Here is a 22,403-nt window from a genome sequence, read left to right on the forward strand (position 1 = left end):
AATACCAACTTTACATTAGTTAAATTCAATAAAAATACACCTTGATCGTGAATTGATGCCCATGGTTGGTAAGGGTTTAGCGTGTTTGAAAGTTAGTGTGCTCATGAACATTATTGGTTGGAGGAATCAATGATGTTCTCTCCCTCTCAGATGCACTCATATGTTTCATTTTTTAGGTTGAAAATACAACCAATGTATAAGAACAATTTGTAAAACACCTATTTTTGTTAGTGTTTGTTATTGGCAACTCTTACAAAGGGTCTCATTCTTATTTGAAAGACTTGAGGGGAGGTCCTTGCAATCGTAAGAAACCACACATGGGTTAGTAAGATTTACCTAAAATATAAAATTTAAAAGAGATTATCTGTTTCAAACCTCTAATAAAGTATGTAGCAGTGTTGTCATATCTCCAACTGAAGTCCCAGCAATGTCTTCACAGCGTTGCTTCCATCGCTCAACCTTTTGAACTTCATCTGAAGCCATGTCTAGCTCAGGGCAATTAAAGGCATCAGTGCTCCCACGTTCCTGAAAGTGATCCAATCATATAAGTAGTCAAGTAAAATTGAGAAAAAACCAAACAAATATTATGCCAACAAGATTCTAAGAAAAAGGCAAGAATCTTAGTTGAGCTTGTAATTTAAGGAAGCAGTCTTGGATAGTTGCTCCTATGTGTTTAATGTGATACATTTGGAGGGAGCAGAAGCAAATTACTTTTGAGGATCTATAGATTGAAAATGGAATAGTTTCATAAATTTCATTTTCAGTTCTAAGGAAGTTTTGTGACTCTCCTGCTTTTATTGCTTTTGAGAGAGCTTAGTTTTGTTAATATCAGTTAAGTGAAAATGAGAAGAAACCAAACAAAAATGGTACCAACCTACAAAGGAAGAACATGGACACGCCGACACGAATTTTCAAAATATGTACACGTGAGGGACATGTGAAAAATATATAATTTTATATATTTAGGTCCCGTATGGGAATTGGCTATTTGACATTTTACGAAAAGACGTGCAAAAAGTAACGAGTGATATGATATAAGTTTACAATGTTTTTGTTTTATTATTGAATGCCAAGTTATTTTATTCAAACTTGTAATATGTTTCATAAGTGTCCAAGTGTTGGGAAATATCCATCGAGTGTTAACAAGTTCCTTTCTTGGAAGTGTCCGTGCTTCTTAGGTACAAACAAAGGGCTAAGCAAAATTGCTTCATACATATCATTTTCAGCTGTCAAGATAGCTTTTTAATTGTTTTTAACTTCTATTGATTTTTAGGAGAGTTTAGTTTTGTTGTTGTCTTTTAGTTTTGCTCCCACTGTGTAAAGAGAATTCACCCCTACAGTGTAAAGAGGTTTCACCCCTTTCAACTTTATTTAATTATCAGAAGAAAAAAAATCCATGAAACAGGATTGAAGTAATAAGCAATCCGCAGTTCAGTGCCACAAATCACAGATATCTGCACTTTGACAGGCCACATGACTCCACTTTGACATAGACATCTTAATTGGTATAATATTTGGGGAACCAAATGCAAACAGAGGTATCAAAACTTCAACTTAAAAAATGTTGACCCAATCTGTTATCTCCATTCTCCACAGCTTTTAGATTGCATCCTTAGCCCCTCTTTCACAATCTAAGGCTCACCCATTGAAAGAGGGAGGGGTGTGACAAGATGTAACATTATAGCAATTAAAATACTAACAGCTCACAATACCAGGCAATAACAAAGCACTTGGTTCCAACAAGAACCCAGACTCAGTACTTGAAATACTCTCGAATAGGATATGAATATACTAGCTTCATAAGCTACCTAAGACAATGAACTTCTCCCAAAAAAAAAAAACAAAAAAAAACTACTTAGGTCAACGAAGGAAATGATGTAAGTGATGAGTACACATACTTGCTACTTCTAGAAGCAGAAAGTCATATAAGAAATTCCTACAATTATAAGGACTTTTACCACATCAAGCTGCTGACTACATGACTCCATTCTCTCAAAATCCCAGACTAGATGATTAGATGGAAAGAACTAATTGTAATGTTGCTAGAAAAAAAAATGTTGATGCTTCCACAAATGGCACATATACAAACCTATAAAAATAAATAAATGAAAAAAAATATATATTTTGGTAAACTAAGAATGGGTACGATCCTCAACAGAATCAGATAATCCATCAATTTACCATCTTTTTGGTCAAAAAAGGTGGAAGGGGACTTAAATCAATACTTCAGAAGACTTGTCACAACAAAATGGAAGTTTTGGCACCGTTCAAGAAACATGATCAGCAGTTTAGAAGCATAAGATCAGTCATTCATTCCAAATCAACATTATTTATCTTTATATGTTAACTACCTCTCCCAGATTATGTTGTAAGCAGGAGCCTTGTGCACAAGGTACAACTATGTAAGCATAAAAATGTTCAGGAAAGCAATAAATAATCAGGATATAACATAGTATACCTTTAGTTGTAACAATAAAATCCATGACCGGTCGTCTGGCTTTAGGCTGAAGAAAAGACGCACTTGCTCTAGCCACAAACTACAATTCACAGTTGAAACTGTCAGTAGGCTGAAGAAAAGATGCACTAGCTGTAGCCAACATAGTAAGTAAACTGAAAATTAAAATAGTGAGAACATAAGGTCCAGACATATACTCCCTGTCCCACAATTTTATTTTATTTTTTGGATAAATCCCTCTGTCCCACATTTTAAGTCCTTTCAAATTTAGGATGTCCCAAAATGTAGTGCTTTTTGAAAAATCAAACCATAAAATTTTACAATTTCCAAACCTATCCCTGTAATGGCTATGAATATATTTAAGAGTGAGAACAAAGGGCCAATTTGGGAAATCAATACGTTCGGATTTGAATTTAAATGCATTAATTCTATGACCCCTTAAAAGTGAAAAAAAATTAACATATATTTCATTGACATTTCCCTTTATTTTTCTTTTCCCTCCCCCAATCCAAGATCCAAACACCAGCCTTAGAGATAATATGTGCTGGGGAGGAGGAAAAGGGGAAGAAATATTGGTTTACAACTTTCAAATAGATACAAATGTGCCAAAATGAATAAATTTATAAAGCAACGTCGTTCATGTGAGAAGCCATAGGTGCAGAGAATCTGCTTCTTATAGAGGGCAATTAAATATTCAGGACAAAAATTGGCAAGGTGAAATACTACTTGGAGGAGAATAAAGATATACGTTAACTTTACCAAAAACATTACTACAATATTGTTGACTTTGAAAATTTTACTAGAGTTGTCTTGACCCCAACCTATTTCACAATCTAGACCCATTTCATCCCAAGTCACACACCTTACAGGAAATAGATGATGAAGTAGAAAATTCAATTATAAGCCTAGACTTGGAATGGAGGCTCCGAAAGCCTCCATTTGAAATAGAGGCTCTATAATAGGAAGCCTCCACTGCAAAATAAGGTTTTTGCCATTGCAAATTTTATAATAACTACAATACATTAAAAAAATAATCGGCCTTTATATAAGAATCCATTTTGAAAAGTTACTTGATTGATTCAAAGTTTCTTGAATTATGATTATCCACAGAACATATACTTGTGTCCTGCCTTTTGTTATACAGGGATGTTCAAATGAGTTTTCAGAGCTAGTGGTTACATAATTTTTGTATGATGTCATTCACACCTTACAACTGGAAATTTATTTGTATCACTCGAGAACGACTGAAATAACCACACACACACATATACACGAGGAAAAAAAAAAAGAGAGAGAGAAAGAAAGAAAGAATAATAATTTAGGGCGATGCAAATAACACTCACTTATGTTTCTTGATAGCATTATCAAGTTGACTGACCATCGGTGGAAAGGACACCTTAATACTCTGCAATAAGAAAATACCTTGAGCATATTTATCAGGAGTGAAAATGAAAGCACACTAACAAAAATGCTAAGAGGAGAAAAATGAAAACTTGAATTTCTACAGCATCAGAAATACAAGAAATACCTGAGATTGCCCAAGAATTTCTTCAGCATCAGACAACTTGAATTTTCTACGGTTGCATGGCATAGAAATTTCAGCAACTTTCTTCAGCCAATTTACCCCATCAATTAACAAGATAAACAAAGAACTGGATACATATGTAACAGGAAGGTGGTGTGCATCTTCCATCAACATTTCAATTTCCTAGAAGAAAAACACATAAAAATCCTCCATGATAAAGGCCAACATGAAATATGAAAAGATACAAAGCAAAATGTAAAACAAAAGGGCACAAACTAACACAAGCAAGAAGCTCATAAACACAATAAGGATGTCCAATCAAAATTTGAAAGCTTCCAGAACTATTTATAGACATGCAATGAAACCAAGTGGTGGACACAAGTGGAAATGCCCTTTTAAAGTGTATAAAAGGCATGAAATAGAGACTTCTAATGTTCAAGTCTTGATTTGGCATGTATTGGATGATGTGGAGCCCACTTTTGACCTTGTAAGTGGTTCTTAGTCTTATAGAGTATATTTTACTTTATTTTTAAATAAATAAAAGAATTTTATTAAGAGGCATCAAGCGGGTGCAGTGGAACCCATACACAAAAGAAAAGCAACAAGCTATACATCAAAAACCCATTCAACGTCTTTGCAAAGTTCAAAGAGGGGTTAACCACCCTTGAAAATTCCCTACCCTCAAACGTCCTTTCCTTTCTCCACAAAGACGCCACATAATCACGAAAGGAACTGAATACCAAGTCCTCCTCCTCCTCCCAAAATGGACACCTTTCCAAAAAATTAGTTCTCTGGCCTCTCTAGATAAAGTTCTCCAACATCTCTTAGGTAATTTTTGAATTTTCAAGACATGGGTTGTAGGGATCAAATTATCTTAATGGTTTATATGTGTGTTGTAGTCAGTTTTAAGAACTTGAAGTACTAATTTGTTACTTGAAAATCTAAATCTTAGTGCGTTAGGGTTGCTTAATAGTTGATATATAGCCACGCAACTCTCCAATTTGATACAAATTGAGAGAAATTTTCTAGAAAAATATGCTTCTTTGAATTGTGTAAAGCAATCAAACCCTAGGTATGATTCCCAAGCCTCTAGAATGATTCCAAGAATTTCTTCTTTTTTTCTCCTCCAAATTTCATGAACTTTTAACTTTATAAACCATTAAAGTGCAGACTCAGATTCACAATGTTCACTTTCAGAATCATTAAACCTATTCTACAGGTCCAAAGCCCTTGTCCTTCAAGCCCCCAAACCTAGAACATACAAACAGGACAACACAGCCCCTAGTACTGTTCTCTGAAAATGTTCACAGCATTCAAAAGGGTCACAAAGTTCATCATTCCCTTTAATACAACAATAGAAGCCATAAACCCTAATCCTTAGTAGCTTTAAACCGTAAGAAAATCAAGCAACAATCAGTCCCTAAGAGCTTCATATGCTGTCCTACAGCACCAAGAGTATTTCAGTGTTTAAACCCCACAACAATGAGGTGAGCCAAACTATAGACAAGTAGGCCAAATTGTAGGGCTGTATTACTCGAATAGATAATTCAAGACATCTATAGAAAGTAATAAAAAATATATAAGCAAACTACTAGTGTGTGTGTGCGCGCGCGCATATACACCATAGTTGATGAAAGCATGATGTGCACAATAGTCACTCAAAGGGTGGACAGCTTTAGTAGCTGTCATGATTTTGGTAACTGACAGAAGTTTGTGGACGGTGAGAGTTAATGTAGTATATGTAGTTACGTAGGAGGTAGTATCTCACTGCCAAGGATATTATGGGTCTTTACCAAATTAGATATTGCAAGAGGGTACCATATGGAAATGCAAATGACGTCTAGAATTCACTTTGGTTTAACAAACATCTACAATTACATACAAAGCTACGTTCCAAGAAGAATTGCTGCAATCAACTTCAACAATCAGATCATTTTCACAAAAGATAGTTCCTAGATAAATACAAAAATAACCTGTTTCTCCAATTGTTCAATTATCATGGATGTTTCCCCCCATGAAACTTGTGAAAATTTACCATTAGAAATCAGCTAGCTGCAGTATTCAGAAATAATTTCTAAGAAAGGTAAGATCTATCCATACCTAATTTTTTACTGATAACGGGGGAAACTTCATCCATCAAATGAAGGAGATGAAACAATCGATGTTGTTGACAAATGCCCTCTACCAGGGCTGGCTTTCTGAATTATTTTGTCTTAGTGTGAGCTATATCTATCTTTTAAGCTATTATAAAATTAGCCACCTCTCTCAGAACCAAATATCATAAAAAGAAAATAGAAGTATACACATTAAAGGAAGGGAAAAAAAAAAAACTATACTAAAAGAAGGTCCCAGATCAGGATGTGCCTACTCCTCAAGCAGTTGCATATACTCATCACCCTTTGTCAAAGAACAGACTGCTTTTCATGCACTTCCACATTAACCACATCCTAAGTGCACACAAAAGTACCTCAAAAAGAGAGGGGGCAAAAAAGATAAGAAAAACACACTTTAACAGTTGCAGCATAAAAAGAAAGAAAGCTCAATACCACAAGTTGCAATAGAGAGCAAAAGATAAGCATCATATCACATATTGCCATGACTTGTTTGAAATATAATCAGTCACCTCAAGCTGGGGATCATCAGAACAGAAAGAAAGAGCCTTAAAGCACCAGCTGAGAGTAGAACAAGCATCTTGAAGTTTTGGAATCTCGCCAAAGTCTAAACCAAGAGACAAGCCAGCTTTTATGACTGACTCCATAGAAGTAACTTGCTGTTCAATTTTCGAAATAAGAGCACTGGCAATTGCATCATCAATAGTATCAGTATTTAAGAAGCATGCCATGGCATGCAGTGAAGAGCTGGCCTCATGCTGCCATTCAATGCAGTTATCTAAAACTGTTTGAAGCATTGATTGTTCTCTTAAACATATCTTCAAAAGCTTTGACTGTGAAACCAACTCCTGCAAACATTTTGCTAATAATGTTATACTGAGACTCCAAATGTAAGCTAACATATCACATGCAAGAGATGTAAAGAACCTTCAGATCGTCAACTTTAAGCAGAGAACTTGAGACTGGTGCTACAGATAAATAAGACACTAAAAATGGCTCAGACTTCTTCAACCACAACTTTGCCAAAGATAACGCATCCTTGACAACATCAAAAGAAGGTAGAATAGCACATATGTCCTCAGAAGTCCTAAAACATTCAAACTAAAATATTATTACAAGCAAAAACATAAGCAATAAAACACAAGAAGTTAAGAACAAACAAGCACTGTAAATACCTTATAGCATCCTCAAAATCCGACATCTGAGCTTCACAAGCAAGAATATGTGTTGCTCTTTCTTCCCAATGCATAGCAGCTGCAAGTACTCCAGAAATATTACCAAACAACTTCTCCTTTTCAATCTGCAATCTGAAAAAAGTTTTCTTGTGATTAAAAAATCACTGACAAAATTAAGAAAAATTCTTAGTTATTTTTAATTTGTAAGAGGCATCAAGGCAATGATACATACATGGTTGCCTCCACCATTATTTGTCGGATGAAAACCAAAGACATCTTCCTATCAAGAGCCTGCACCAATGTTACGCAAATTATTTTTAACTTTTGAACAGATAGCTTAGGAGAGAAATACTAATCGAGTAGAAAAAGATGCATTGAACCCATGGAGCAAAGAGAGGATTTATTAATAAACAAATCAAACAATTGAAGAAAAGGAGCTTAGTTGCCAAACCAAAAATCTTATCATAAATAGAATTTCAAATTTTGTGAATAGAGAATCGACTATAATCTAGAATCACTAAGATTCAGTACAAACTATAAGATGATATTAAACAATCAAATATATATAAAAAAAAACTAAATAAATTGCTTCTGGCATATATTAAAAACAATTTTTATATTAGGACATGATTACACGTCTAATTGAGAAGACATTGCCTTCGTAGCAAGAGATGTGGGCTGAAATCCCACCTACTATAAAATTATTCAAAAAACATAATATAATTTCTGTAGACAATCAAAAAAACAAAAACAAAAAAGACCTAGGAAGTTTAATAATAAGTGAATCATTTATGTAAAACTTAAAACACTTTAAAAGGTGTGCATGTTTATATATTTATTAAAAATGTCACTAGAATAGCAATAGGTAATTCATGGGTGCCGATTATTTTAACTTTAAACATGTATTATTATTTTTTGTTTTAAGGAAAAAAAAAATGAAAAAAATAAAGATTAAGAACATGTTGGGTTTCGCTCGATCTAATTGGATCATATTAAAAACCCTATGATCACCAAAATAACAACAAATCATGCATAGGTATTGATTATTTTCATACGAAACACTTTTAGACGTTGTACTGTGTCAATTTCACTAATAATAATAATAATAAAGGGGTAAAAGGGTCAGAATCTATCGAACACTATTATTGTTTTAAGAATAGCATAAATCATAAAAAATTTAATCAAATCGTGAATCGATTGTGAATCATTCAATTCATCATAGATTCTATCCCAAAATGGATTCATCCATAAATTCATATCGATCCATGCATGAAATGGAAATCAAAACAAGAATCAAAACGCAAATCAAATCATGAACCGTAAGATTATGGTAACAGAGACGAGTAAAAAAAACGTCACTCATTAACAGGTATTTGAAACCATAAAGTAAATACATACAACTAAAACAAAATAAGCTAAGAAAAAAGATCACAATACAAGATGGAACATAATAAATAAATAAAAACAACGCCTAATTAGTACACATTAATGTCTGTTTGGGAGGAGAAAGATTGGATACACACCTAACCTTTGGCATAATGCACAAAGTGGTTGCCTTGAGACTTGAACCCATAACCTCAAGGTTATTAGGCCAAGGTTTTACCATTAAACCAATGGTTACCCCTTACAAGATGGAACATAATATAGGAAAGAAAAAAGTATCATCATATAAAAAATTGTAAAAGAATAACATTGTGTTACCTTCAGAGCCTTTACCCTGCAACAAGCCTTCTTTAACTCAATCTCAACACGAGACAACTCATCAACAACTAAACATAAGAGACATGCAAAACAAACAAAATATACCAATTAAAATAAAAATAAAAAAATTCTAACAGAGAATATGCATGCGGCAGAGGGCAGACCTTGAACTTTCAACAATGTTCCATCTCTTTGAATGCAAGTTAACTCATTAACAACATTTTCTTGATCCTCCCGTTCATGAATGTTTAATAGAACATCATTACAATGGGAAATCCATGAGATAGCATCACTGTGGTACTGTCTCAAAAGTCTCAACTGTGGCACGTTGACCGTGAAATCATCCAATTCTTGAAAAAGTGCCTCAAGTTTCTACAAAAAAAGGGGGGGGGGGGGGGGGGGGAGGGAAATAATGTAGTAAAGTTTTGACTTCTATGAATTCTCTTAAGGTACAAATTTAAAGCATCAACAGGGCAAAACCTTCAGATTTAAAGAACCCTTCAACATCTCAGTGCACTGAACTTGGCATAATTCAACTTGCCTTAATAAACCCAAAAGCATTTCAGCTTCAGGTAGTTCAACATCAAGCTCCGGAATCTATCCCAAAGAAAGAGTAAGAAATAAAAACCTAAGTTTAAAAAAAATCAAGGGAAAGATACAGCAGTTACATAGAAAAGCAATTTGAATCACCTTTGATTGCAACTCATAGACGAAATCCACCTCTATTGCAGCAGGAGATTTCTCCGAGACACATTTCCTTACGTTGTCTATCCAGGCCTAAATGACCTCAACAATGCACTAACATCAGTAAGCAATAGTGGCAACCAAATAAGAACCCCTTAGAATTGCAGTTAGTGATGCTACAAGCTTGTGTTAGCATATGGAATCATTTTTGCAGTTATGGAAAGTTGCCCCTAAAGAATCACTTTACCTTTGCAATTCTTTGGGGATACAGAGGAAGGAAGAAAAGAATCGGGTAATTGCCGAGTAAGCAAATCTCAAATAACCAAAGCATTGCAGGAATTTAAACAATAAAGCATTTATTTTAATGTGTTATTTACTTGCACTCTTTTCAAGAAAATTTTGTTTAGATTGACTAGAAAAATGATTTATAGTTGCATTCAAAATGTCAAGTCTAAAATGCAAAGATGAGCAGAAGATTATGTAAATTGATCTGAGGGAAAACAAAATCTTTTTAAAGATAGTATAGCCACACTATTATAAAGATGTACCTTTGTAGAAGATAACCTCTGTCCTAACTTCTCACTTTCATTGATATATATTGGCAAGTCACAGACTCTGGTGTATAACATTTCCCAATCAGCAATCTGTAGAAAACATAATCAAAGATTAGAACAAAATTGACCAAACAGAACAAAAAGGAAAAATAATATAATAAATAAAATGGTGACCAAATAATCTTTCTAATTAGCCAAAAAACACTAGTTCCTCATAATTAGAAAAAACAAGTTCAAAAAAAGAGCATCAAGTGTGAGAAATTATTTACAGAAACTTTTGAGCACATTGAAAGGGTGGAATTAATTTCCTGGCTCAAAGCTCTAGCTTCATTTTCATAATCCTATACACAAAAGATCAAACAGCTGTAAGTGTTAGATTTGTAAACTAAACACATGCACATCAGAAACAAAAACCACTTCTCATATTGCACCTTTAATTTAAGAAGTGCAGGCTCATTACAAGGCACTGGATCAAAGCCAAGTAAATTGTCAACATGCTCCCACTGCACTTTTTCTGTATCACAGCTGCAATGACATGACCACTTTTCCACTTTAGAAAGACATTCTCTAACACCTTTAGCCCAATTTTGAGCGTCAACCAAGTTCTTTGTCACGTCTCGCACCTACATCAACAAGTGAACGAATATAAATTATTCAAGCACAATAACTACTAATAACATGCCCAGGAGTTACATCAAAGACTTCAACCCCACCGGATCCATTTCTGAACCAGCCCAAAGAAACTGCTCGGCTTCCTTTAATGCCTTAATATAAGCTTCCCTAGAATATGGAATCTGAAGAATCTTACAAGAACTTAGAAGCCATTCTTCCGCAAGTTGGGCAAGAGTGACATGACCACCTTTTACCTACAAATCACAGCCATGGTGCACGATATTTATGCAACAACTCTCACTAATAAAATAGTTGATTTCAAAAGTACGTATTGCTTTTTCTAGAAAATTCGGACGGTCTTTCTCCCCAAAAAAGAAAAAATTAGAAAAGAAACAATAAGATTCTTAAAAGAAAATCTCTCTAGGAGTCTCTCTATGTCGCATTCAAATATCAAGTAGATAGGTAGAATCAATAGTTTAGAGCAAAATCTCCTGGGTAAAGAATAAATAATGATGTTTAATGCTTGTCTCTACGTCACATTGAAATATCAAATAATACCAAATGAATATTTTAGAAGAAAATCAGACAAGGAACAATTAAGAATGTTTAATTTGTCCTGATAGAACAATAGTGCAATACGAAAATCTAGCAGTAAATGTACCAATAAATACAATGTCCAGTCCAACAAGGTTTACTAATTATAGTCATGCAATGTAGGTAAACAAATTATATTATTCATACTTTTTCTGAGATTTATATTTATAATTGACAAACTAAATAATATGGCCTATAAATCAAAATATTTGAAGCATGAACGGTCTTAGGATGACTTTGGACAAGAAGGTCATGGTCACACAAAGCCTTATTAGAGTAGATCCAAAAGAATTTCAATGGACATTGAAAAGTATTTAACATCTTAAACATTAGATTTATAATGTATTTAACATTTTAAACAATTTTCAAAAAGATAATGAAACAGATTTGATTCTGACATCAAATAGGCATATCGCTTTCAGTTGAACATCTGGCACGTGCAAACGAAGATAACAAATTTGGACCTAAATAACTAATCAGGTTCTTTCGTCAAGTAAATTTTTAGGAAACCCAACACAGCTCCTTCCCAATCAATTAAATCCATCTTAATCTGATTACATCCACAAAATAAAAATAAAAATAACCCTCAATATTAAGCTAAAAAAAGAGACCTTCCATACAAGACTGCTCCATGCTGGCTTTTCTCAGTGGAGAAAGATCACAAGAAGCAGGGACAAAATTGAAAATGAGAACAAAGGGAACCAGGTTCAAAAACATGATCTAGAAGTTCAAACAAGAAAATTGCTCGGAAGAAAAAACATTTACACGAGTACATGTAAGTTTAGCAGGAAAACCAATTTCTTGCAAACAAACAACGGAAGACGCAAACTTCACTCAGCAATGACTTCAACTGAAAATTCCCATTAATCTAATAGTTACGAAAAATTATGATAAAGACCTTTTTAGTCAAAGCACCCGATTCATCAGAAGCCAAAAGTTGCCTTCTCAAATTTCTATCATGGGCTGTCTCCCAAGAATCATGTTTATCTGTTAAAAGCACCAAATCCTTCAATTCTGCCAGAGTATGACGATAAAGAAGCCGACGTTTGTTAGGCTTGCATTCACAGAGGTGTTCCCAATGCTGCATAAAAAGTAAAAACAGTAAGTTTTGGGGGAAAAAACTCCAGGACTAAATCTCGACATTTCGATGTGAAATAAGTTTGACCTAATCTGGAGGATTTCCAGCTGACTACATTACATGATTCATCAAATAAATAATTGTACCATCACCGCTTGCACATAAAATTGTATTACAAGGCCAAAGCATTCTAGCAGCCAATAATAAACGAGAAATAAAATGTATTACAAGTTCAAGGTAAATCAACCCTATTAACAAAAGCAATAAAATAAAGTAATTTTTCTTTCTTTTTTTTGGCAAATAAGTGAGGTCACCAAACATGTGTTTCACTTGGGGACCAAGACAAAAAAAAAAAAAAAAAATTAAAGATTAAAATTTAAAATTTAAAAAAAGGCTTGACATTGCAGCCATCATTTAATAAACTGACATAGCCAGCATACATTTGACAAACAATCTACAATTAAGAGGACCAAATGCATGAATATTTCATTGAAGATTTGAGAAGGCCATTTACCTCTAGACAAACAAAAGTAGACGGCCTACAGCGGCAAACAACAGCAGAAAGATACGTATATTGTTGGCATATAATGCATGTAGGATCCTTCAAATCAGGACACACTCATCAGCAATGGTATAGTCCGTAAATCATAATATAGATAATGCAGAAAATCAAAATTGAGAAGTAGTTGCAGCATTCTGGAAATACCTCTTCAGTACCCACATATTCGGGGTGTTTTCGTGGTGACATGGGAGATGAATTAAGAATGCCATTTCTCCAAAGTTGCTCCCTCCAAGTTTTCTCTTTATCATATATCCTACGCAATTCTTTTTTCAAGTAAGGTGATGCTTGGCTATCAAAGTCACTCTGCCAGTAACATAACAACATTTAAGAAGGTAAGCCAACTGTCCACAAAAGTTACGACGACTCAACATTTCAACCTAACAAAAAATCAAAGTGTTTTCAATGGTTAAAAAGCCAGAAAAAGAACACTAAAAAAAAAATTAAGTTATGTCAACTGCGGCAGCGGGACATTAAAATTGAATGGCAGTTTAGATCCAATAATGAGTAACCCAGCCAAAAAAGGGAAAGGACAACAAAAATAAGAAATCAAATGCAACAACTAATGCAGCAGAACAAGCTCCATGGATCCAATCATTGAATCACAATAGTACAAATTTTTTTCTTGTGTGATAGGCAAGACAACAAGGGGTCTTCAGCCCTTGGATTAAGATTGTGAGACCAAATGGATACCATTTGACCTACCAGGAGGTAACAGCAACAGCAACTACCAAAGAGTATATATATGTAGATAAATGGAAAAACTATACACATAGGGCCGTAGTAGTTAGGGTTAAATGCATGATAGCCAAGCATCTTTAGTGATTTAATTATCAAAAAGCTACAAGTAAAAAAACTTATGACCTTGGCAACCACACAAAGAAGCTCCTCGTGAGATAAAACAGCAGCCTTGTGATACTGCTGATATAGCTTTGCTCCAAAACCACCATGAGGAAGCCAATCAGCAGGAGCGAAATTGACAGCCTCAGCACAATTTAAGCCTGCAAAGATCAAATAAAAAAATAAGCTCTGAAGCAATATGCACAACATAAGATCCATTATGGTAGACTAAGTCCAAAAAATGCACATTGGTAACTCGCAAATGTCACAACCTACCAAAATTGAAACCTCCATGGTAAGATCTGGGAAAGGTAATGACAAAGTTTCCAGGCTCCTGGCAAATAGTAAGCAAGTAGTAAATTAAATCATCTTTAAAGAAACCAATTAGATAAAAAGAACAGCTTCAGGAAGTCATCTCCAACATCCACTACAGGAACACATTGAAAACATAATTTTTAGCTTAATGAATTGGCAATAATTACAATTTTAGTTCATAGAGCTAGTAAGAAAATCCTGTAGAAATTTAATGTATAAAGAGAAATGATTGTATTATTGATTGTTGTATTGATCTTAAATTACAATGATTCATGACTCCTATATATAGAAGAGGGTGAGTGTGTAGTAGGTAAAGAGTAGGTGAAGTGGAGGTGGTAGTGGTGTAGTGGGTTAGGTTTAGTGGAGTAGGTGAGGTGGTAGTGGTGTAGTGGGTTAGGTTTAGTGGAGTAGGTGAGGTGGTAGTGGTGTAGTGGGTGGATTTTAACAGCCCCCCGCAAACTCAAGGGGGATAGGAACTAACCAACTTGAGTTTGGAGAGAGTAACAAAACAAGATAGGAGACACTGTATGGTCGTGCAGACCATTGGTGAAGACACTGGATGGTGGTGTCATAACGTTGTAGAGGACACTGTATGGGGGTGTCATAACGTTGTAGAGGACACTGTATGGTGGTGTCATAACGGTGTAGAGGACACTGGATGGCGGTGTCAGACCGATGTAGAAGACAGTTTATGGGGTCATGTCGGACCGTTGTAGCAGACACTGTGTGGTCGTGTCAGACCGATGTAGAAGACAGTTTATGGGGTCATGTCGGACCGATGTAGAAGACAGTTTACGGGGTCATGTCGGACCGTTGTAACAGACACTGTTGTGACAGTTGTTGTGACAGTTTACGGAGTCTTGCTGGACCCTTGTAGAAACTAACCGGAATCAACGTCGGGACAGTTTACAGAGTCTTGTCGGACCCTTGTAGAAACTAACCGGAATCAATGTCGGGACAGTTTACAGAGTCTTGTCGGACCCATAAAGGAGCTAACCGGAATCAATGTCGGGACAGTTTACAGAGTCTTGTCGGACCCTTGTAAAAACTAACCGGAATCTATGTCGGGACAGTTTACAGAGTCTTGTCGGACCCTTGTAGAAACTAACCGGAATCTATGTCGGGACAGTTTACAGAGTCTTGTCGGACCCATAAAGGAGCTAACCGGAATTAATGTCGGGACAGTTTATAGGGTCATGTCGGACCGTTGTAGAAAGCTGCACCCTCAAAAGGTGTGCCCGCACCCTCAAAAGGCGTGCCATCAAAAGGCGTGCCCGAGTCATCAAAAGGCGTGCCATGAAAAGGCGTGCCAGGTTGTCGGCGAGCGTCGAGTGGCGCGCGATGCGCGTGGCTGCCTCTGTGTCATGGTCTTTATAAACCGAAGCGGAGGAGGCAGAAACTGAGACAGAAGAACTGAGAGAAACCTCTGAAAAATTCTTCGTTTTGCTGAGAAAGATAGTCTGTAACACTCTGTTGTGAGAGATATTCTGTAACACTCTGTTGCCCAGAAAATGGCCTCGTCTTCCCGTGGGCTGCTCACTCTCTTTCCCGATCTCAACGAGGCCACAGGAGAGAGAACTGGTGCAGTGTCCCGTGAACCTCAACCAAACACCACTGGGTTTGCTCCGTTGAACTTTCCGATGCAGTCGGTGGAGCAAAAAATGGCAGTGCAAACGGATGTGGAGGCTAATCAGTATACTTTGAAGGCATGTGTGGAGTCCATGACGGCGGTCACAAACTTGTCGCACCGGCTGCAGAGTAGGACAAATGAGGTGCAGCAATTAAACTCCCAGCTGGCTCTGCTCCAACGCATGTATAAGGATGCGCGAGCAGAGATAAGCGTGCTAAGGGCAGAAAACAAGGAGCTGAAGCGGAAGGCCACCGTGATGTTCCGATTTGGAGGGCCGCCATATGCTGCAGTGGAGGAGCAGGGAGTAGGCAACTTGCTTGGTGGTCTAGGAAGTACAGAGGGAGCACCGTCAAGAGCCGCCCAGGACGGAGGCAAGAAAAAGAGACCAGCGGTAGAGTAGAGAAGAAAAAAAAAAAATCCCGCCGGTGGATGTGGTTGTTTTGTTTGTTTGTTTGGTTTTTTTTTTTTTTTTTTTTTTTTTTTTTGTGTGTGGGTGTGTGTGTAAAAGTGTGATCGGGGTTGTTCCCTGAGATAAATAAAATATGATTGGTTGTGCAAATTTGTAAATGGTTTGCAATGGTGTTTGGTGTTTTTTTTTTTTTTTTTTTTTAATAAGAATAATAATAATAATAATAAAAAATAGGTATCATGGAGTGGGCGGTGATAAAAATATGATTTAGAAAAAAAGAGGAAGGTGGTGGAATGATGGGTCAAAAAGTAGAATAAAAGAGAAAAAAAAAAAAAAAAAAGGTGCACATGAGTTGGTATGTCAAAAAGTAGAATAAAAACAAAAGTGCACATGGGTTGGAAAGTAACATGACCTCGTCAATTATTTGTCCATAACTAGTTCCTTTCTCCTTAAACCAGTATGGGATTTTTCTCTTGGAAAATATGATGTTATCATCGGGGAGACCCGGCAAAGCAAATGTCTCTGTAACATAGAACAAGAACCTGGGAATGCCGAGGCGAGCACCAAGGTCGGCAGTCCAGGGATGGAACATGTCGCTGACGATGCAATCAGGGCGGCGTCGTTTGAAATGATCGTCGATGACCTGCGATTTTGGACGCCGATCACGAGGTTGAGATTTTCCGGCGAGGAAAAGAAGCAGAAGCTTCCGAGATCGCAGGATTCGCCTCTGATGGTGACGACGTAGGCGAATCGGACGGCGATGATGAGAACACCGAAGACAGAGTCGAACCAGAATGTTCCTCAGTAAGCTTGGCTTAGACTCCATAGCTCTCTGTATATACTAAATCTAGAGAGAGGGAGAGAGAGCCGTGGGTCTCCTTGGTTTGATGCCAGGAGAGTGTAAAAGAAATTGAGAGAGAGATGTGGAATTTGTGGCAGCGGAGTGAAGGAATGTGTGGAGGTCCGGCGGGCGGCCAAGGCGAGGCTGCCGCCCGCCGGTGAAGCAGAATTACTAGCTTCTTAACCTTGCTCTGATACCATGTAGAAATTTAATGTATAAAGAGAAATGATTGTATTATTGATTGTTGTATTGATCTTAAATTACAATGATTCATGATTCCTATATATAGAAGAGGGTGAGTGTGTAGTAGGTAAAGAGTAGGTGAAGTGGAGGTGGTAGTGGTGTAGTGGGTTAGGTTTAGTGGAGTAGGTGAGGTGGTAGTGGTGTAGTGGGTTAGGTTTAGTGGAGTAGGTGAGGTGGTAGTGGTGTAGTGGGTGGATTTTAACAAATCCCTAAGACATTAATCACAATTCTAAACATAAACCAAATAATACAGAAAAAGAGAAAAAGAGAAAAACAAAAATGCTTATCTATACCCTATAGAAAAAGAAGCAAATGAAGACGAAGCAAAGATTTATCCCAAAAATACCCATGTTTTCCATATGATTAGAATAGAAATCATTAAAAAATAAAAACTTTATGCACATTTAAGGATAAATCTTAATATTGTCCCCCTTTCCATAGTTGCTTTGCTTCTACTTGAGCCCACACAAAGCTCCCTGCAGCTTCATGCTCTACATCAGCTAATTACAATTACAAGCATTAACTACGTAATTTGTTTCAACAGACAAATATGGCTACCTACTTTTTTAAACAAACAAAAATAATTTATCGGAAGATCAATGTTTTTTTGCTACTTATTACCAAGTCATCATTTATGTGTCCACTGTCCAGCAATCAAGAAGACCAGATGCCACTGCTAAGACCCTGGCATGTATCAACCACTTAGGCCCATTGGCATTAAGTTCTTACCTTTTTGCATTAGTTAGGCCTCGTTTGGCAAGAGGCTATTTTAGCCAATTAGCCAAAAAGTTACTAAATTAGCCAAAAAGCCAACAACTTATACCAAAAAGTCAAAGATTCTCTTTTCTCTCTACTTTTTGCACATCTTTTCGTAATTAGCGAAAAAGTCATCCCAAACATACAAGTTTTTTTTACCTACCCTTTTAGCCAAATAGCCAAAAAGTTACTAAATTAGCCTGTTCCCAAACGAGGCCTTAATATAGTATTATAGATGAACTTACCAGGACTATTCAAAACGATATCCCTCATGTATGTTTGCATAACTTTTAGGTTTAGTTGATGAAACAGGAGAAGTAAACTCTAGACTAGAATTGAGGAAAATGTGTCAGCTAACTTAGCTGGTAAAGTTCCTTGATGTGTTACCAAAGACCTGCAATCAAATGCAGCCTTCAACCGGGATTGGGGGGTTATGGATAGGGGAACGGTTACTCCCCATTGTGTAGCCTATCACTATTGCACCCAAAAATAAAATATCTATGAAGAATCAAAGATATACGAAATAAAAAAGAAGCTAGAATTGAGGAGAGATGCTTTAGAATCTAAAAATTTTGAATTATGTTGGACTAGAATAGTATGTATGGAGTACAATGTTAGCAACAATTATGTAAATGAAGTGTAAACATGGTGGACAAAAGATAGCAAAAAGTGACCATTATTCATAATGAAAGTTTGAAAATGATGTGGTTCATGCATAAGAATGCAAGGTACAAAATGGAACAATGCATCAACAATGTGGCTGTGGGTTCCTGTTAAGTTGAAGAGAGAGTATCAACATGCACCAACCATTTCAGACACATTAAGCAATGCCTTACCACTCCTAGACAGTAGTACTATCTGAAAGGCCAAGCTTAACACTACTGGCATCTACATAGTGATCATCACAATGGGAAAAAAATTAGGACACAAATATGACTGGGAAAATAGGTACTTGACTTTTAAGGACAATTTTCAGCAAATCTTGCAAATTGGGCCAACTAAAGTGTCTGCCCATCAGGATGATTTGATCCAAGTTGGGGTAGCTAAAAAAAACCAAGAAAACCGGAAAGGACATAGGTCGAGGCTGTAAATGGGGCCATGATTGTCGTAGACTTGCCCTATAAAAAAGCAAACAGGGAAAAACAAATCCATGTAGCCAACCTAAGTAATTGGAACAAAGATTGGTTCAATTGAGTTTAAAAACTATTGCATTACAACACTAACTAGGCTCTTAGAGCCAGTCAGTTGTTTGTCAAAAAGCACATTTATGAATTTAGTTCAGATATAAATGTATTATCTTTTTTTCCATACCTTACACAAGTACAAACATGGAGATAAAGCTGCAGGTGGCATTTTGTCATTTCTTGGAAACATATTAGGATGTTTATGATAGCATGTTATCAAATGGATGGTTGTAGATTTGGCAATTTCCTTATTTTATTAGGTGGCTGTAGATTTAGGATGTTTGCATAGTGGCAATCTCCTTAGTTTATAAAGTAATTGTAGATTTTTCAAATGCGATCATATTCAACTAACCTTTACTTATCACGAAAATAAACATGCTCAACTAGATAGACAGACACAGAGAAAGAGAGTTAGAGGGAGAGAGCAGGCAATAGGATGAACTCATCCATTCATTAATGTAAAGCAAAATCCTTTTCTTCCAGTAAAACACTTTGTACTTTTTTCTAATATATGCAAAGATAAAGAAAGGAGAAATTTAAAGTTGTGTTTGGATCATGGATTTGGGTAGAGATTTGGAAAGGGAAAAGAAAAATGTGAATGAAATATAGCTACATTTCACCCACCTTTTCCATTTCCAAATCCCTACCCAAATACATGATCTAAACACAGCCTAAATGAGTTTTAGTTAGTAAAGACGGAAGTAAGACATAGAATCTTCCAAAAAAAACATGAGGGAACCCACTTTGACTTTTTGGGGACCACTTTCAAACACAAGCCCTACAATGACAATGGTAGCTACTTTGCAACTACTCCAGCATATCCTTGTTTCTCATTTAATCTAAACAAGGAGGTGATGAGACTACAGATTTACAAGTTCCATTTTCTCACATGTACCAAGTGCAATCAAAATCATATCTTACTTTCTAGCAAGCAACAGGAGATTACTAAAAAATACTCTCAAATAGCAAACTCACGTATTAGCTTATTCATTACAAAACAAATGTGAAAATGGAAAATGGCGAATTCATGAACTAGCATGTCAAACCTGCAGTACACTGTAAACTGGAACATCATTTTCTAGTAAGACAGATGGATTGAGCATCGTTACAAGCTGAAAAAGCAGATCCGGTTGCGCATCAAACAAATCAGGAAGACTATTCCGCATTACCTGCAGAAAGTTAGACAATTTCACCATGACTCTCAAACAAATTTTCATAAGGGGAAAGGAAGAATCACTGCCAAATGTCTATACAATTAATATTCTACATTTGCTGGAAAATATGTGAGAATAGAAAGTCATAGTCTCTAATTTAATTTTCTACGTTTTTTGCTGGAAATATGTGGAACAGAGAGTCTTAAAGGGAAAATAAGTAGGAATAGAATGTCTTAGTCTCTACTCCCAAAAATCCTCTAGTAACTCTCAAAATTTCTCAAAAACTAATCTCCATTGAATTAAAGAACTTACAGTATATGTAGCTTCAGAAATCTTGTACCCCAACTAAGACTTGAGCTTGTAATAGGCAAAACTTTCAAAAATTATACTTTCAACTTCTAAAACCTATCTAAATCAACTAGACCCATAAATAGAAGTCCAATTATACAAACTGGAACCTAGTGCAACACATGGGTAACCCCAACAAATGATGTCTGATATATATATACATATAATAGTTTAGAAGTAAAGCAAATTGCATTATATCGTCATCAAGGGGGATTTCTGCCATGTACAACATGTTAACCCACGAAAACCTATACCAAAAAAAAGGGCCTATACATCCAACCATGTCCAAAAAATATCAAAATGACAAAACCACCTCAGCCCTAACAAATGGCATACGATACAAAAATAAACCACCAAAGGATAAATTTAAATAAAACACAAATATGACTCAAAATTAGTTAGATTACTAACATAATCATGTGAGATGCCAAATGGGTCCCACATCATGTAGCATGTGACAAAACAAGGCTTGTTCATTAGAAGCACCCTTACAATGCCTCAAATACACCCCTCCAAAAGGCACTACCCGCATCATGACAACCACAGGTAGTCTAATAGCAACCATAACTTGGGCAAACAATTCAAAGAATTTTGTAATGTTAGTTGTAGAAGATGATAGCATGAGTGATTCGGCAAATTTAGATTCCTATATATCCCCTCATGTGGTGAAATTATTTTCAATGATTTTGATATCAAAATTTATACAAACAATGAAATAAATCACATTGAAATCAGAATATCATCATGTAGCACTATTAATTCATATTGTCTAAAAGAACCAATAACACCATTGGTCAGTGAAGTAATCTAGGAAATGTTTTACAAAAATGGTAAGTCGTTACTCAGGCACTCTTGGAAAACAAGCAAGGAAGGAAGACATAACTCATAAGCAATTACTAGAAATAACGCAAAATACTACATAGTAAACAATATCATATTTAAATACTAGAAAATAGCAGTCGAAAATAAGAACAAACACAACATTTAAATAACTTATGAACTACCTTCTCAAATGCAATGGCTTCATTACCAGGAACACTGTACCAACACTTTGGCTCTCCCCTGAAAGCATAAGAGAAGCAGTGGGCACAATTCTTTCTATAAAAACAAACAGAATTGATCGAATGAACTATCACTCTCTACCCCAATAAAGTAACGAGATAGATAGCCACACACACAGAGATTGATTAATATTTACTTGAACAAAATTTTTTGGTGGATCACAGAAATGTGTATACATAATGTATTTTATTTTTTAAAAAAAGAATTATTTGCAAAACATAGAACAGATATACTCAAAAAGAAGTAAGTCCAAGGTAAGCAGCAAGCAAGAATTTATTTCTTCTTCCCAATGTGTTAAAAAAAAAAAAAAAATCTGATATTTGCAATGTTCAAGGTTGGATATTCAACTCCCTTTTTTCCATTCTTTTTGAGAAGTCAGTCAGAGATATCACAAAAGAGGACTGAAGTGGGTTTCAACTAAACCAACCCAACCCAAACCAAGCCTTAAGTCCCATCAAATGGGGTCAGCTACATGAATCCTTCTTCTCTACGCAGTCCTATCAAAGGCCATTTCATTATAAAGTGGGTTTCAACTATGTACACTAATTTCAAATGCACAACACGACGCAACGC

At 35.9% G+C, this 22,403-nt stretch overlaps 1 protein-coding gene across 2 annotated transcripts in view; it reads right to left on the reverse strand.

The window, feature by feature from the left end:
* Positions 1-22,403, reverse strand: part of LOC114288990 (transcription factor jumonji (jmjC) domain-containing protein) — a 32,111-nt gene that overhangs the window by 4,177 nt on the left and 5,531 nt on the right. The window contains exons 2-24 of one of the 2 annotated variants that reach the window (XM_028232626.2): positions 21,773-21,830; positions 20,313-20,435; positions 14,165-14,222; positions 13,913-14,049; positions 13,196-13,354; positions 13,004-13,090; positions 12,310-12,492; positions 10,919-11,071; positions 10,637-10,828; positions 10,475-10,546; positions 10,200-10,295; positions 9,658-9,744; positions 9,448-9,564; positions 9,132-9,339; positions 8,968-9,035; positions 7,499-7,557; positions 7,267-7,398; positions 7,019-7,178; positions 6,604-6,939; positions 3,984-4,163; positions 3,799-3,860; positions 2,459-2,537; positions 376-525 (exon numbers count right to left, since the gene is read on the reverse strand). In XM_028232626.2, the coding sequence (XP_028088427.2) occupies positions 376-525; positions 2,459-2,537; positions 3,799-3,860; positions 3,984-4,163; positions 6,604-6,939; positions 7,019-7,178; positions 7,267-7,398; positions 7,499-7,557; positions 8,968-9,035; positions 9,132-9,339; positions 9,448-9,564; positions 9,658-9,744; positions 10,200-10,295; positions 10,475-10,546; positions 10,637-10,828; positions 10,919-11,071; positions 12,310-12,492; positions 13,004-13,090; positions 13,196-13,354; positions 13,913-14,049; positions 14,165-14,222; positions 20,313-20,435; positions 21,773-21,830 (2,956 nt within the window). The remainder of the gene's footprint in view (positions 1-375; positions 526-2,458; positions 2,538-3,798; positions 3,861-3,983; positions 4,164-6,603; positions 6,940-7,018; positions 7,179-7,266; positions 7,399-7,498; positions 7,558-8,967; positions 9,036-9,131; positions 9,340-9,447; positions 9,565-9,657; positions 9,745-10,199; positions 10,296-10,474; positions 10,547-10,636; positions 10,829-10,918; positions 11,072-12,309; positions 12,493-13,003; positions 13,091-13,195; positions 13,355-13,912; positions 14,050-14,164; positions 14,223-20,312; positions 20,436-21,772; positions 21,831-22,403) is intronic. The other variant, XM_028232628.2, reaches the window with a different exon arrangement.

This window comes from Camellia sinensis, chromosome 13, assembly GCF_055761805.1.
Source record: "Camellia sinensis isolate YWXY chromosome 13, ASM5576180v1, whole genome shotgun sequence".
In the NCBI taxonomy this organism is placed as follows: domain Eukaryota; kingdom Viridiplantae; phylum Streptophyta; class Magnoliopsida; order Ericales; family Theaceae; genus Camellia; species Camellia sinensis.